The 16,304-nt window shown below is 34.7% G+C and overlaps 1 protein-coding gene across 1 annotated transcript in view; it reads right to left on the reverse strand.

The window, feature by feature from the left end:
- Window positions 1–1,149: 1,149 nt before the first annotated feature.
- Window positions 1,150–16,304, reverse strand: part of Usp15-31 (Ubiquitin specific protease 15/31) — a 54,742-nt gene continuing 39,587 nt past the window's right edge. Inside the window, exons 2-7 of the mRNA XM_017619795.1 lie at window positions 11,609–11,809; window positions 10,267–10,401; window positions 10,000–10,134; window positions 2,672–4,733; window positions 1,506–2,614; window positions 1,150–1,435 (exon numbers count right to left, since the gene is read on the reverse strand). Coding sequence (XP_017475284.1) covers window positions 1,385–1,435; window positions 1,506–2,614; window positions 2,672–4,733; window positions 10,000–10,134; window positions 10,267–10,401; window positions 11,609–11,809 — 3,693 coding nt within the window. The 3' untranslated portion in view covers window positions 1,150–1,384. The remainder of the gene's footprint in view (window positions 1,436–1,505; window positions 2,615–2,671; window positions 4,734–9,999; window positions 10,135–10,266; window positions 10,402–11,608; window positions 11,810–16,304) is intronic.

Consider the following 16,304-nt stretch of genomic DNA (forward strand, 5'->3'; position numbering starts at 1 on the left):
ACCGACTGTTGCTTATAATTCATTCTGTTGGAAATGCATTAATTGACTCGGATAAATCATGAGGACCGGTTTTACGATACGAGACCGACTTGGGTAAAACGTACCAAGCACATCCACAAGCACTAGCAAGTTGCTGTTGCTTGAGTTAAGCAGTTTTCCGAAAACTGAGCCGAAACTCAAGTTGAATTTTTATTCACATATTCGGCAAAGCATTCGGCCCTATCGCGAATTTCACGTCAACAAATATTCCCAAAAAATAATTATAAAACAAAAACAATTTTTCCTAATTTGTTTTTGTTTTCCATGTAAAATTATGGGAAAGATTTATTCACATGGAATTGGTGATAGGGCTGATTGATTGTCTTTCCAGTACTATTCCGTACAAGTTTATGAGGAATGTTTTATGCCGTTTCAACAGTTAACGAGAAAAGAGATATTTCAATTTCCTACTGCTGTCGCTGCATCTATAAAATAAGCAAAGCGAACAATGGACTATCTTCGCCCTCTTCAGTTATAAAAAATGTTGCAATACTCTTGAACCCGGCTATACAAAATAATAATTTAAAACGATATTTCAATAATAGTTACTTACAGCACTAATTAATGTTACAGTTGTAAATATAATCGTATTTTTATATTAATACATGATTAACATGATCACATGTTTACATACATAAAAATATCGTATTTCAGAGTTTCCCACGTTATGCATATATTTGTAGATGAGCACACCAAAACATAATTCACCACAACGTGGTCGTACCTATCTACCTGTTTGGATAATTTCATATATATATATATTTATATCAAACTGTCATTATATTTGCACAACTCCTGCTTCTGACCAAACTATGTAAAATGTAGCAACAATCAATAAGCCAACTTCTGATAACTTTTTCATTTCACTTAAGCCCGTAGTTAACATGTATTTTTACAATAATTTATTCCTCTGTGCATTCAAACTACATTCACTGGTATTAATCTATTTATAATGATTTGTAAATTGCTATTGCTATATCATTTAATATCTGTTTGCCTCTTAGCGGATATTAAGTGTCGTATACATAAATATCGACACTTTTTTGTACGTAACTAAATGTCACCTAAAGACTGCAATTGCCTACAGAATGCAACATGCATACATACATATCAAATACATACATACACGTACATTTATTTATATAAATTTGGTCACAATTTTCTTAAATTTAAAAGGAATCGCTTCCTTGGTAAATCGTTCAATTGCGTTTTACATAAAGTCAATAGCGAAAACGCCAATGATGCTTAGCTTCTACCGTTAATCCTCTTATTCATTCCCGAATTGCTGTATATTTGTATTATCAATTGTTATAATTCTTATTGAAGTTCACTAAGGAGCGACACCTCAGTTTTTGGGTGAGACCGTTATAAGTTTGTGTGGCGTTACCGGGGAAATCTGGAGTAAATGAATGTTTAAAACGTTAGCATATATATGTACAGTTTATTAATGTTATAAATTATCATACCCAAAGTGATCGGCTGCCCATGAACGAATCGTCATCGTCTTCGATTAAGCTGTGGTGATGATGGTGGTTCTGCTGATCGATAAATATCAAAGTGTCTTTGCTGCATGTATTAGTAGAATTACGCAACATTGACGATAACGTTTCGCTACATTCGCGTAATTTACAATTTGAACTGGTGGAGAACGAATGCCTTAGATTGAGGCCATGAACGTGCTGATGATTGTTAGCTTGAGTTCCACTCTCCAGTGCTGAGACACTCGAACGACTACCATGCCATGGCTGATGACGCGATAAGTGGAGTTCGTGTGCTGTATGCGCTGCCACTGCAGCGCTAATAATACTGCTACTATTACTCTTTAGGCTGCTAGAGAGTAATACTTCCTTGTAGTTGCTGCTCGCTGTGCCCGAAGTGGCTGTGAATCCATTAAACTTGTTTTGTAATGTCGAAGCGCCATGTATGGACGCGGCTAGCGAGTGTGGCGAAGAATGTGACGACAGCGATGAACTGGAGGAGGAAGTTGAGGAATTTCTAATGCGGCTACCATTAATACCGACTGGAATTGCAGACATGGGAATGAGACTCGTGCCCGGAGTGTTGGGTTTACCAATTATTTCGGCATGCACGAGGCTCGTTGGCCCCCGATTTGGCAATGTGGAGTTATCTATAGCATAGCCATTGGTTAATACTGTTAATACTCTATTTGCTGAGGTGCTAGCAGGTGCTTTTGATGGTGTCGCACAAGCTGGTATCAGCGGCGCCTCAGTCGTCGTCGTCGTCGATACTGCCATCGCCCTGGAAGTCGATACGGGTGACGATTGTAATTTGGTAACAGATGTTGCGCTGTTCACGAATTGTGGTATTTTTGTTAGTGTTTCACTTTCTTCAGATTGACAGTCTTCGTCCATAACGAAGATCTGATTGTCGCCAACGCTACTGGCCATAAATTCTTCTTTAAGGGATTTAGCGATGCTATTAATAATTTCCTTCTTGCAATCAGCATTAACCTCAACGTCAATAGCGACAGCATCCGCATCAACAAAGTCTAGCGTTTCAATATCGACTGAAATCTTTTCAATGTCCACAACCATTGTAGCCGTTTCTGTATTTTCTGTAGATAGAAATGTGTTAGGAAAGGGTTTAAAGCATTTTCAGAATTTAGACTTACCATTGACAACTGCGTCCACTTCATGTACAGGTTCCTTCAATTTTGGTATATCCACGGATTTTTCGTCAGTTTTTCCAGGTGTTGTGTTAATCGCTGGAGCTGAAGCGACAATAACAACTTCCTTACGATCCTCGGATATATCTTCTTCAACGAGTTTCTCCTCGGTGGCGATTATCTTCTCAACCACTGCCATTGGAGGCGGAGCAATTCGCGAGACCCAGTGATCGCCAGAATTCGAACTCGAACCGGAGCATTCAGTTGCATCCCCGGTGCGACGTTGGTAAAATAACATGTAAGCCTCATTATTAATTATCTCTTCTTCGATTGATTCGTTGGGTACCTTGGAAACCCTTTGATCGTCGAATTTGTACCACTGCCTATCGTAGGGGTTCTTACATGCGGCAGTGTAGTGACCCGTCTCGAGCGTATCCCCTTGATGGTAGCACACAGCGTACAAATCATAACGCGTCTCCCTGTTATCTCGTGAGCTAAGCGTGGATGATCGGGAGTCTCCTGAACGTGTCTTTTTCCATGGACTTGGGCGACTATGCGGCCCCATGTCCAATGCAGCAGTCACACTGAGCGTTGTGCGCGGTCCTTCCTCCTCTTCATCACCGCGCGCCAAGTGCGGTGACATATCGAATGCATTTAACGGGAATTTTACCATAGTGGTAAGTTTTGCCGCATTTGCGCCCTTCTCATGGTGCTGCCGGAAACGCTTGAAATGCACCACCAATATGTCAGGAAGCGACCATAGACCTAGCGTCTTCACAACCGGCAGATATTGCTGACAGTGGGGGCAGCGCCAGGCATCCTCGGCACTCAATGTTTCAGCTTTGGTGTAGTGCTCAAGACATTGCTCTAAAGTAAGTACTGCAGTGTCGTTTGCCGTCTTCGATTTGCCATCGTTGCGTAAACGCGGTACACTTTCGTCTTCCACTACCTTATCACTGAGATCCGCAAAATGTTTTTCGGGCTCAGACCACTCGAGCAAAAGTTTTATATGTGGTGGTCCAGCCTCCGCCGAGAGTACTGATAATGCTAAATCGACCATCTCCGTTAGCAGCGGGTGCTCAACATTCTGCAGGTATGTGTCTGGATCTGCAGATGGATCCTGGAGACGCATTTGAAACATATCACTGAGTGGCTTTGCGTTCGAGAAAACTTCAGGTTTTAGCAATGACGCCATTTCGCATAAAAGTAGTTTTTGTAAATCGGCATAAGAACAATCTCGTGCTGCTAGCAAGCTAAATGGCATGCCAAACCGTTCTACAGTATAGACAGGACTGTTGTCTTTCGCTGCTTCAGCACCTTCAACAGCTACTTTCCGCTTGCGCACATTCGCGACCAGTAAAAGTAGCTCCGTTGTAGTGCTGGCAGTGGATGGAGTATTTGTGACCTTGGGGCCAGCTGCATTGGAATTGGCATTGGCATTAGTATCGGTAGTTTTGCCAGATGCACATATCTTGTTGGCCTCTGTTGAATTTGTGATAGAATTCGTTGCCGCGCCACTAGTTTTGGAATTAGCATTGGTGGTGCCAATTATGTCCTCCTTCTTCTTCTCCTTCTCCTCGGATGCAACTGTTTTCGATGATACCGTTGTTGGCGCGTTCTTTATTTCGGGTACTTCGATACAATAAATCGATTCGATACCACTTAATGTAGCTACTGGTTGTGAGTCGTAGAAGACGCGCGTAAATCCTTCTTTGTTTATATCAACTAGCACCATGCTCTTGCCCTGAATGCCAGTATCTGTTTGTAATTGGTCGCGTAAGGCGACAATGGGCGAACCAGTGGGCACGCTTATACCGATCTTTATTTGTCGTGGTTCTCGTTGCAGATATACCACAGTTACGAAAACTGTCTGTTGCATCAACTGTGGCAACTGCACCGAAATGCAATGGAACGGATCAAATGTGTTGGATTGTTTTTTACAGCGTGGGCAAGTGAGCGACGAGCGGAATTGTGCCTGGAACACCGCTTGTACGAAGGAATTGTTGCAGCGGATGTGATTTGCCAACGTTTCTGCGGCGATTACTTCATCAGGACGGCCATAGGAATTCTGAAAGTGCGATCACACAATAATGAGTCATGTTACTTTGATGGATTAGCTACAACAAATGGGAGAAGCTGACAGAATAAAGGATTTGACATTTCGTTCACAGGCCCTTAACTTAAGGGCCTCTAATGTACAAAAAATTTCCGATCTTATAAATTTTGGTCAATACATAAGCTCTATTCGATTTATCTGCTGGTGATCATGCGCCATACCCTATACGTATGTAGTTATAAGCACATTAAGGTGCATCTCTCTCACAAAAAAAAATAAAAAATAAAATAAAAATTGTACCTACCATGTAAACAAAGTGGTCGAATTCTTAACGAAATCTTTAAGAGTATCTCACTTCTATAACGATTTTTTTACACAAAAATAAAATTATATGAAGGAGAACGAAAAATGACACTGAAGATGACACAACGCCGAAACCGGTTTGTCTGCAAACCACAAACTTGACAAGGGATGACGGAAATTCGTTCCAAAATAAATCAATATTATATGAAGTGCTTGACAAGAACTCGTAAAGAAATTTCTGTACGAAAAATACATAAAATTCTGAAAAAATTCTACAAGAAATTCTTCACATAGCAGCAGCATTATTTTCACTGCTCAACCGATTTTCTTCCGAAATTTCGTAAAAGAGAAAAGAATGACATTGCAGCAGCTAAGAAATCAACCGATATTATAGAGAAAACTCATCTGTCCAGCACTCTTTGCAACAATACACGCCTAATATTCCTAGCGTAGGCTGCGTTTCTCTAAACTCATTTAAATGGAAATTAACTTTAATTTATTTTTTTATTTAATTCTCATTTAAATTATTTTCAGTTTCAATAAGTTCTTTATTCAATACTACGTTCAAATTGACGGGCTAAACATGTTAAATGGGCTTGATTGTTGTTGGAAAATTGTACCAGTTAAATCATTTAACTCGCTTGAAAACCAGTTCAGCGCAGAGTTGTATCAGAAAGCTTTCTGCTCCCGCCGATCAGAAAGACCCAAAAGCTTGCATTTGACACGCCAACGTTCAAAAAATTTATATTCTGAAAAATATTAAAAATTATCAAAAAATATCAAAACTGTATGCATGTCTGCCCGCCAAAAAAGACGCCCAGGCGGTAAATAGTTATTTCCCATGAGGTCTCATCGTACGCAGAGATAAATAGTGCATACGAATTAAACATTTTGAAGTCTCTAAGTTATCCGTATGCAAACAATTGAAATTTCGAAAATTAAAGTAATTTTCACTTAAATGAATCTGGTGAAACGCAGCCTTAATAAATAAATGCCTACTATTAGTTTGAGAATGGCAGGCGCGTTGTTTTCTCTTGAATGAACTATGTATGTTAAAAAAAAAATAAGAAAAATTTGGTATGGAAAATATAAATAAATAAAATCGCCAAAACGTCAGGGTATTAAAATTTTAAACGCTGATTGTATATATTAATTTCTTCATGTAGGTAACAATTTTAGAATAAACTTCGAATGAGCCAAAAAAAAAAAATAAAATTGGAATTCTTGTTTCGCAATCATCGTCATCTTATAATCAATGTTTTTCTTCCTTTGGTGGCACACTGGTTTCATTACTCTACTAGATTGATTCGTTTTGGCTCGAAGAACATTTTCACTTTATGTTAAAATTTTCAAGTATCTTAAACTATTCTAAATAAAAAAAAAAACCTTAAATATCAAAAATTACAAATTACAAACTTTTTCGACTAAATAAACGTTTTAAGACTTGTTTCTGGAACTCCATTGATTGAAATAAATGCAAAAGAGTGCTTCAGCGTTTTCTTTTCCGACGAGAGAAAGGAGTGACACTAAAAAAACAACTCGTGAGATTCTCTCATATTGCCGTTTTAGTCCCCATATACATATTTGTTACCGTAAAAAAAAAATGATCGCTACTTTTAAAACAGAAGAAATTTTTTTGTGAAGGTAAATTTAAAAGCTATTTCATAATGATTTGCTGTCGACGCTATCGGCGTCAACGTTAGCAGCGCTGCTACCTCCTCCTTTAGTTTATCTTATCTACACGAGACGCTAGGTAAATTGTAGCTTTCCACTTTGCGAATTTGATAATAATTCAAGTGCACGCGTAGCAATACTTACAATCACGGCGCACTCGAATTACATACCTGCATACACAGATGTGTATGAGTACAAACCGTCGCGAGAAAATATTTTTAATAAAAATACATACTTCAACAATAATTTGCTTTTGTTTACATAAGCAGTCGGCGCAATATTGCGACAAACCCTTTTCATTTCTCTTCTCCCTCTTTCTTTCTGATCACTTGTTTTTTTTTTTTTTTTTGCAGATGCCTAATTTACAATGAATGTAAATAAGAATTGTAAAATTAACTGCCACAATCTGTCTGGTCGCCATCTATTGGCTAGCCACTAGTGCATTTGATGGGCAAAAATTACGCCGCAACATTTTCCTCAATAATAAAATGCAACGTAAATATGTATGTGCATAATATATATGTACATATGTATGAAAGTGTATATACCTATACATACATAAATGATCAAAACATTTGATGCAGACTTATGCAATTCATGAAACATTTTACAATTATAGTCAATAAGTAGATAAGATGCCATTTCTTCGCAATGCTTGCGTAAGAGAAGCTGGATAGAAGTGGAAATTTCTCATATTTTCCTCCATACTGTTGAAGTTGGAATATCAGTTTAATACAAAACCTGCGTCTTTGTCGAGAAGATAGATATGTACCATTTCTAAATATACAAAAGATAAATTCATAAAAGGCTACATGGACGAATCAAAACTTATTAATTTAATTTGGAATATGCACTTTGCCCATAAAATGGAAGCCGGTTCTTTAATAACCTTCTACAAAAAGCTCTCATGCCTTTATCGGTTCAGTATGGTTTTTGTATAATTATGGAACAGTACCCAAAGGTTTACTAAGGTTCAAACCGTTTGAAAGAAATAACAAGACGTGTATCGGATAACGGCAGTAGCGGAGGCAAATTAGGGACATGTACTGGTTGAAAAATTTGTTCGGTTCGGTTGAGCGGTTCGAACCGTTTTGCACCTTTCGATTGGCTGGCAGAGTGAATTTTTTACCGAACTGAATAATTTTTATTTAAATACTTGGAATGGATTTTAGAAAAGACTTTCTATGAAACTAATCCTAGCTAAAAAAATATTCGACTTTTTTTTTTAATTCGGGCCTATACCACAATCTTTTCTAAAATTCGTTCCAAGCATTTAAAAAAAAAATTGTGCATTTCTAAAAAAAAATAACCCTTCCAGCTATTTTTGAACAAAAACCGTCGAAAATTTCTCAGCAAAAAAATAAAAAATCTGAAAAATCAACGAGATTTGTGAAATATGCACTTAAAATTTGCACAAGATTATACTATAATTTATTGGGCCACACAATTTGTATGTCCATTTTTTTAAGTTTGGCGAATTTTTATAAATCCTGTATAAGGGTTACAACTTTGTTTTATATGTATGTACTTTGTTGTCGCTTCTGGTATCTAAAGTGTAAAAAAATAGTCTACTTTTTTAAATATCCTACTGGCTTCCCTAAATTGGAGCGCTAAGCGTTGCGTTTTCCAATGCCAACCAGCGACAGCGCGCGCTATACCCAAATCATCGCGGCGTAATTTTTGACGTTTTCTCATTTCCTCTCGTTTTTATTCTCGTTTCCGCTTTCACTTTTTTGTCCCCTTCTTTCTTTCCGTCTTCTGCATCGAACTTCAACACGTAACGCCCTGTCAAAAATGTAAATTCCATTTGCTCGGCGCTAGCGCCGCGTTATTGTGGCATCCTTCATACAAATTGTATAAGTATTAGGATTTTTGACAGTGCCTTGGCGCTTGAAGCGCCAATTTAGGAATGGCAGATAGTGGGCGATGTGAAATATAAAAAAGTCGAAATAAAACAATGTAAATTTGGGGCGAGACTCTTTATTTGTAAATTTTCTTCATTCCAGAAACATCAATACATCCTTTGCAGGGCCTAATAATCAGCGTTTATGCTCCTGAGTTAAGCAAACATTCGAAAAGCTGGCTTTCAATAGCTTTTTTGAATATTCACATGCAAATACATTTTGCCAATTAAAACTTTTTGTGAAAAAATTAACAATACTTGACAGTTTAGAGACGGAACAAATTGAAAAAACAGCTGTTCTACTCCTACTACCTGTTTAATAAGTCTTGGTATGACCTATATCTGTATGTATGTATAAATTGTTTAAATAAATTAAAACTCACAAAAAAAATCGTCAAAACTTGTAAAGAAGTGGTTTTTAATTATCGGGCCCGCAGTGTATGTATTCAGAGTATATCGATGGCTGAGTGGAAGATCGACCTATCTCGGTAACCAGTTCGAAAACGCCCTATCTCAGAAAATTTTTTAACAACTCCCTATTTATGAATTCGGCTCAAAAACGCCCTATCTCAGCACATTTTCAATGTATTTTCGTTTGAGATAAGGCGTTTTTGAACCAAATTCTGAGATAGGGCGTTCTTGAAAAGTTTTCTGAGAAAGGGCGTTCTCGAACTGGCTGCCGAGATAGGTGATCTTCCTCTCAGTCATCGATATGCTACGTTCGTTTTTTTTGCTGGCGGTGTCACGTATTTTCTCCAAAAAAAAACTGTGTTCGACATTTTTTCTTTGTATATGAGAGAATATTAACAGCATCGACAAAAGAATTATCAAAAATCAACGTGAATTATTAGNTGCTGGCGGTGTCACGTATTTTCTCCAAAAAAAAACTGTGTTTGACATTTTTTCTTTGTATATGAGAGAATATTAACAGCATCGACAAAAGAATTATCAAAAATCAACGTGAATTATTAGCAATTGCACAATTAGAATTTTTTAATAATTCTTAATAAAAGCACAGTTGTTGCTGTAATATTAAATTCAAATTTAAAACGTTCATTTGTTCTCATTAAATATTTAGATACTTCCTTTTTAAGTTCTGAGACCAGAAGGAGTTACATATATCCCCTTTATATCTAAAAACAGTGCTTAACATTCTTATTTGGTATGAAAATTTTATTTTCCATATTTACTATCACGTTTTTTTTTGTTGTCATGGCGGTAATGGCGGTAACAGGTCATAGCTATAAATAAATCTGGCTATAAGCGAATAGAAGTATATGAGCGATAAACAAAAACCGCCCCCGCTTTTATGTCAATACGAATCTCATAAAACAAACATTAAATGCAGACTTTAAGTTCCGAAAGTAGAGTTAATAAGTAAATAAAAGTAATAATCACCTTTACACTTTTGTAACGCCGTTTCGTAGCCGTATTCAAGTCCTCGTGCACCTTGTCCAGCAGCCAAAACAGAAATTCTTGAGCATCATGTTGTGTTGAGCTACGAAATTGTGAACCGTAGCGATCTACAACAGCCTGCACGAGAAAAAAAAAGAATTTGCATAAGAAAATATAAATGTTAATTTAAATATTTACACGCACGCATACATACATATGTATGTATGTGCAAATACAAAAATTGACTCACGAAAAACGCAGAAGTTTTACCTTAAAACTGGTGCTGTGATCGCTCTCATTCTTGCATGTCCACAACGCCTTCAGTACATTGGCCAACTGCTCCGTAAGCTCTCCTTTTGTACCAAATTTTCGTGAATTGATTTTGTTGCGCCTCTTTAAATCAGCCTTAAATGGAAAACAAATAAGACAATTTTGTTGAACAAATTATATGTACGAACGTATGTATTATAAAATTAAATAACGGGCCGCTCTAATTTTTAAATTTTCGAATCTCTGCCGATGAATAGATGCTGATATCAATATTTTTTCTTTCAATATCCTAAAAATACTGAGCTGGCCCTACATTTAGTACGACCCAGGATACCAAGGTTGGTACGCGTACGCACAACCAAAGCTATAAGATATTTTCCTTGAAAGTTCCTGCAAATCTCACCTGCACTTCATATACGTACGTATATATCCAGACTCAGACGGAGGGAGCTATCATAAGGCTGAGTGGAACCAACATCTGGGCAGAAGGGTTTCTCAGCCGCAGGAAAGATATTCTAATGCAGCAGTGCCCAAAAATTGCAATACCGTTGAACACAATGCATCCACAGTTCAGTTTTACAAACAACTTTAAAACTGAATTTATGATAAAAAGAATTGGTTCGATAAAAATAACTATCGAGCATACTTTATATGGGAGGAATTGCTCAGCACCGCCCACAAAAAAATTATTAAAAATCAACGGTGTTTTCTAGCGTATTGAAATTTGCACTTTAACCTACTAAAGTTTAATGGGCTATAAAACGGCATACCTAAAAATTTGTCAAATATTTTTAATAAGAATTTAAAAATTTTTGGGTGTAATTGTTAAAGTTTGTTGAATTTTTATAATTGTTGCACAAAGTAATGTGCCAGACTTTAATAAAAAAAAAATTATAAACAAGTAATAGACAAAAGAGAAATAACTAAAACTGGTGAAATTGTCACTTAACTTGATCAGCTGACCACAAGTGTATATACTAAGTCATCTTGCAAAGGTAAAATTGGATGTGAATTCAAAAACGAAAAAGGAAAGTAACATTTTAAATACACAAATGAAGTGCGATTACAAACGTGTTCGATGATGTGTATGTTCTGTAATCCTAGCTGTTTATGTGCCCCCCTAATATAAAAATGTATATGTCTTACTTACTTAAGTACTTACGAGTATGAAATCAGGTTCACTACCCTACTCACCTTATATTGATCCAATACGAAATATNAGTGTTCAATGATGTATGTTCTGTAATCCTAGCTGTTTATGTGCCCCCCTAATATTAAAATGTATATGTCTTACTTACTTAAGTACTTACAAGTATCAAATCAGGTTCACTACCCTACTCACCTTATATTGATCCAATACGAAATATTCGGCCAGTATGTCAGTGTGACTGAGACACTGTAGCACTGCATTCATGAAACATGTATTGCCGTGATTCTTGAGTCCCATAACGCCAGGTGTCTGATCGGCTGGCCATTGGTAGTTGCCAATGGGTGGCACGCGATCACCGGTTGCAGATGCGGACAACGTAGCATTCTTGTTCGCCTAGATAAGAGAGGAAGGGGAAGGAAGGAAATAATGAAAACAATTAGTTAAATCATAAAATATTTCTCATTGCTATGGTACTAAGTTTAAGAATGAATTGTGCATATGTTGATTCGTTTCACTAAAACTAGTAATTTTAAACGGGTTTTTGCAATGAACGTAAATAAGAACCAGCGGACGTTTTGAGCCAATACTTAATAATAATGATGTATGTATGTATGTACATACTAATATTATTACCGACCAATTAGTTTTTGATACACACATACATATGTATTGGCCAAACCATGTCAAATCGATCAATGGTTGAAATCAACCATTTTTGATTTGGATGAATTTTGGTCTGGTCGCTCGTCATTTTTGATCTTATAACAAAGTCCTGCCAATGGAAAACAATTAAAACTGTTTTTCGAAAATGTTTTAAAATTAAAATTTGAATATCTCAAAATCTATTATATGTAGTTACAAGAATTATTCTGGTCTCGCTTTAAACGAGATATATGTATTTAAAGAAAAAATATGTACAATCGCGGTGATTTGAATAGCACTGCAGGTCATTAGAATAGCACACCCCTTTGGAGACATGTTTTTCAAATTTGAATAAAATTGTAAAACCGGATTTACACGTATAATATGCTACATATTTTATAAGAAATGGCGAATATTAAATAAACAAAAGGAAAACTAAGGATCCAAAAGGGTGTGCTATTCAAATGACTGGGAGTGTAAAACTTATAAAAATGTTTGACAAAATTTTTTTCAATGTTTTTTTTTTAACTTTGAAAGAAAAAAATTTTGCAATCTCTATAAAGTGATGTTCAAAAAATGTTAATTTAATTTATTTTTCTTATTTAGAGTTTGCAAATTTTCTTTTCAAGAATTCATATCTTTATAAAACCACCGTCTGGAAATTTTTAAGATTTTTTAAGATGAGTTGGAGCTATTCTATTAAAAATTAGCACATTTTTTTAGAATTTTTGCTTTTACAAAATTTTTAATTTCAAAATTCTGCAATTTTTTGTACTTCCAATTTTTTTTTATTGTTTATTTTCTTTATAGTCCTATAAGATCAGTTGAAGCTATTGTATAAAAAATGTTGGCAACATTTTTTAGAAGTTTTTGTTTTAAATTTTTTTTAATTTCAATTTATGTAATTTTTTTATACTTCCAACTATTTTAATTTTTTTTCTTTGTAGCCCTAAATAAAGGATAAAAGTTAAGGTCTTGTTTAAAAACAGAAAAAATAGCAAAAAACTTATATATGTACATTAGGGCGCAGTAATTTGTTCAGAACAAAATTTTCGAAAAAACTGCATAGCAAATTCATACGATTAATTCTAAGCAAAAATGGCGAACCAACTATAAAAAAAAAATAAATAACCGCATATTGTATGAAGAAAACACAAAATTTTGTAAATTAAAAATTAATTTCGTTCAGAAAAACATATAATACACTGATTTTTCTTTTAAAAATTGGTATATAGTGTTCACCATTTTTGCTTAGAATCTAACGTAGAATTCGAATATGCCATACACTTTTTTCGAAATTAAATTACTGCGCCCTAATGTACATGTCATACTTTTATGTATAAGTTTTTACTTTTAAGATTTTTTAAAATAAAAATTCTGTAATATTTTTATTTAACATTTTTTTTTAAATGTTTTTGTTATTGAAAACGGTCTCGAGCTAAATAAAAATTGTTGAATATTTTTTTTTTAATATAATTTTTTTTATAGCTCAAATATCACCTCTAAAATGAAACCAGAACCTTTTTGTAATCATAACAGTTTTTGAGATATTCTAAAAATAAACTTGTAAAATTAGGTAAATTGTGAAATTTTGAGCTTGCGAAATTTGTTTTCAGCTTTTGGTCAATTTGACATGGATTGACCCGTATATAATCTCAATTATGGAATTCAATTCAGTTAGTAATGGAATACTTTTGAATACCCATACTGGAAAGCCAAATTTGCATTTCTATGTATTTGCAAAAAAGCGCGAATATTCTTGAGCTTGGACGAGAGTGACTGTGGGGAAGGTATGTATGTTTGTATATTTGCAATAGTGGCGGAAAAGGAAAACAGAAATAAAAGACTCGAAAATGCCGCCAACGTAATCATCAATAAGAGCAAATAAATGGCAAAAGAGAATAAGCTTATGAAAACAAAACCGCCGATCTAATCAATACAACGCTTCAACGTTTACCGACAATGTTTGCGGAAATCAATAAAAAAAAATAATGTAATGCGCATTTATGTGCGAGCAAAAACGTTTGCGATGGGTATTGCAATAAATAAAAATGGCGAAGATAATTTTCACTCATCGCCTAAATTGGGCCAATTAACTTTGCCAAACATAGCACATTTAAGAATTACTGAATCTGCTGAAGCAAAAGCTTCAAAGTGTCTTAAGTAAAACGAAATAAGAAAGTCAAAAACATTGCCAGAGGGCAACAGGCAAAATGACAATAATAAATTAAAAAAAAATAATAATATTAAAGAAACGTTTGCAAGTATGTAGGTGTTAAGGTGAGAGGTAGGTGTATGTTTGTATGCATGTATGTATGCAGCTAAGCTGATGCAGGTGGGCGTTGTGCAACTAAGCGATCTTTAGTGGGCGTCTAAAGTGAATATGCCAATTGCCATTTCTTGATTGTTTGCAGATGCGCTGTGTCTACCATGGATTTTGTTGGCAAAATAATATTAGCTTTTTTTTAATATTAAGGGTCTTTTTTTCGATTTTTTTTATTTATGACAAAGCAAAGGCTATCTACTCGCATTAAACGTTCGATGAGAAAGCAGCAAATATGATGTCTACCTTTTTTCTGCGCCAGCAGGCGGTGTAAAAAGGCACTATTCCCGTCGCTTTGTGTGCTGAACTTTCTTTCTGCACGTAATTGAAAGGAGCATGAAAGAGAAGTTACGAAGATTATTATGAATATATCCGCTATGTAGCTGTGAAATTAGTTTATTAAAAATTGTATGAGTTTCTACTTAGATCAAATGGCCTCTTGAAGAGTGGTTTTTATAAAAATAATTCAAGTGGTTAGGTAACACAAAAAAAAACACACGGCAGAGTATCTTACAGCTAATTTATTTGGTAAATATTTAAGCATTTCTCTAAACTAAATAAATAATTTCAAAGACTTTATCAAAACGGTTCTTTTATGGTATACATACAATATTTATTTTTGGCGTTTTCAAGTTGAACGCATTATAACCTCAAAGGAAATATCAAACAAAAAATAATATTAAAATCATTGTAATATTACGGAGTGGATAGGTTAGATTACTCTTCATCGAAAATTAAAAAAAAATAGATGTCTATGCGATCTACCAATCATCTGACTGTTAAAGAAATTCTTGCCCAAAAAATGTTACAAATTTGTACAAATGATTGCATTTTATTTTTATATCGACACCTTAGGGAATACGGCAAAAAGATATAAAGGAATTTTAAACTTGTTTCCTTTAAAAAATTCTACATACTCATACACTATATTTTAAGCGCTTTCCCATTCCGGATATCGAACGACATACATACTTCAAAAGTTGCAGCAGTTAAAAGTTGGAGTTGTTAAAAGTAGCCGAAAGGCAGTATACAGTGCCGGACAAAAAATATAGTTCGTCCTACACCAAAAACACATAAAAACTAAATCTCTAAACTTTGTGCAAAGCTTAGGAAAATTCAATAAATTTGCATACTATTTTGCAATTTTTTATTCAAAGTAAAAAAATTCAAAGTATGCAGTTTTATAGCCCATCTAATTCTAGTATAACAAAGTACAAGCTTGAAGTTGCTAAAAAATTGCGTTGAATAAAAAACCTGAATAGAAAGTTGCAAATTAGTATGCAAATTTATTGAATTTTCCTGAGTTTTTCACAATGTCTAGAGGTTTTGTTCTTATGTTTTTTGGTGAAGTACCAACTATATTTTTATTTAAAAATATTGAAAATGAATTAGAATAAAAAACTTTGCATATATTGCGAAAAACTCTGCCAATACTTTTGTCCGGCACTGTATGTATTTTGATACGCGGTCGCAATTGTGCAAAAGAAATCGATATAGATATAGACATACAGTCATGTGAAAAATAATAGGGACACGACATTTTGACCAATTTTGGCTATTTTTCTTTTGCTTGTTTAATGTTTATTATTTTTTATAAAAATACAGCCCACTACCTAGCAAAAACCATGTTAGTCCAAATTTCAAACTTTGTAGAAAAATTAGAAAAATTCAACAACATTTTACAAAAACAACAAACTTTTTACTAAGAATTCAAAAAAAAAAATCTAAGCATGCGGTTTTATATCCCATTTAATCCTAGCCTATAAGCCCATTAACTGCATACGCCAAAATTTTTTTAAAAATTCTGGTTAAAAAGCTCGAAATTTAGATACAAATTTGTGGAATTTTTCTAAGTTCTGTATAAAGTTTAAAAGTGTGATTTATATAGTTTTTATTAAAGCATGACCTTATAAAATATCAAAA

Source organism: Rhagoletis zephyria, unplaced genomic scaffold (genome assembly GCF_001687245.7).
Source record: "Rhagoletis zephyria isolate East Lansing unplaced genomic scaffold, Rhagoletis_zephyria_1.1 Rzeph_scaffold_01955, whole genome shotgun sequence".
NCBI lineage: Eukaryota > Metazoa > Arthropoda > Insecta > Diptera > Tephritidae > Rhagoletis > Rhagoletis zephyria.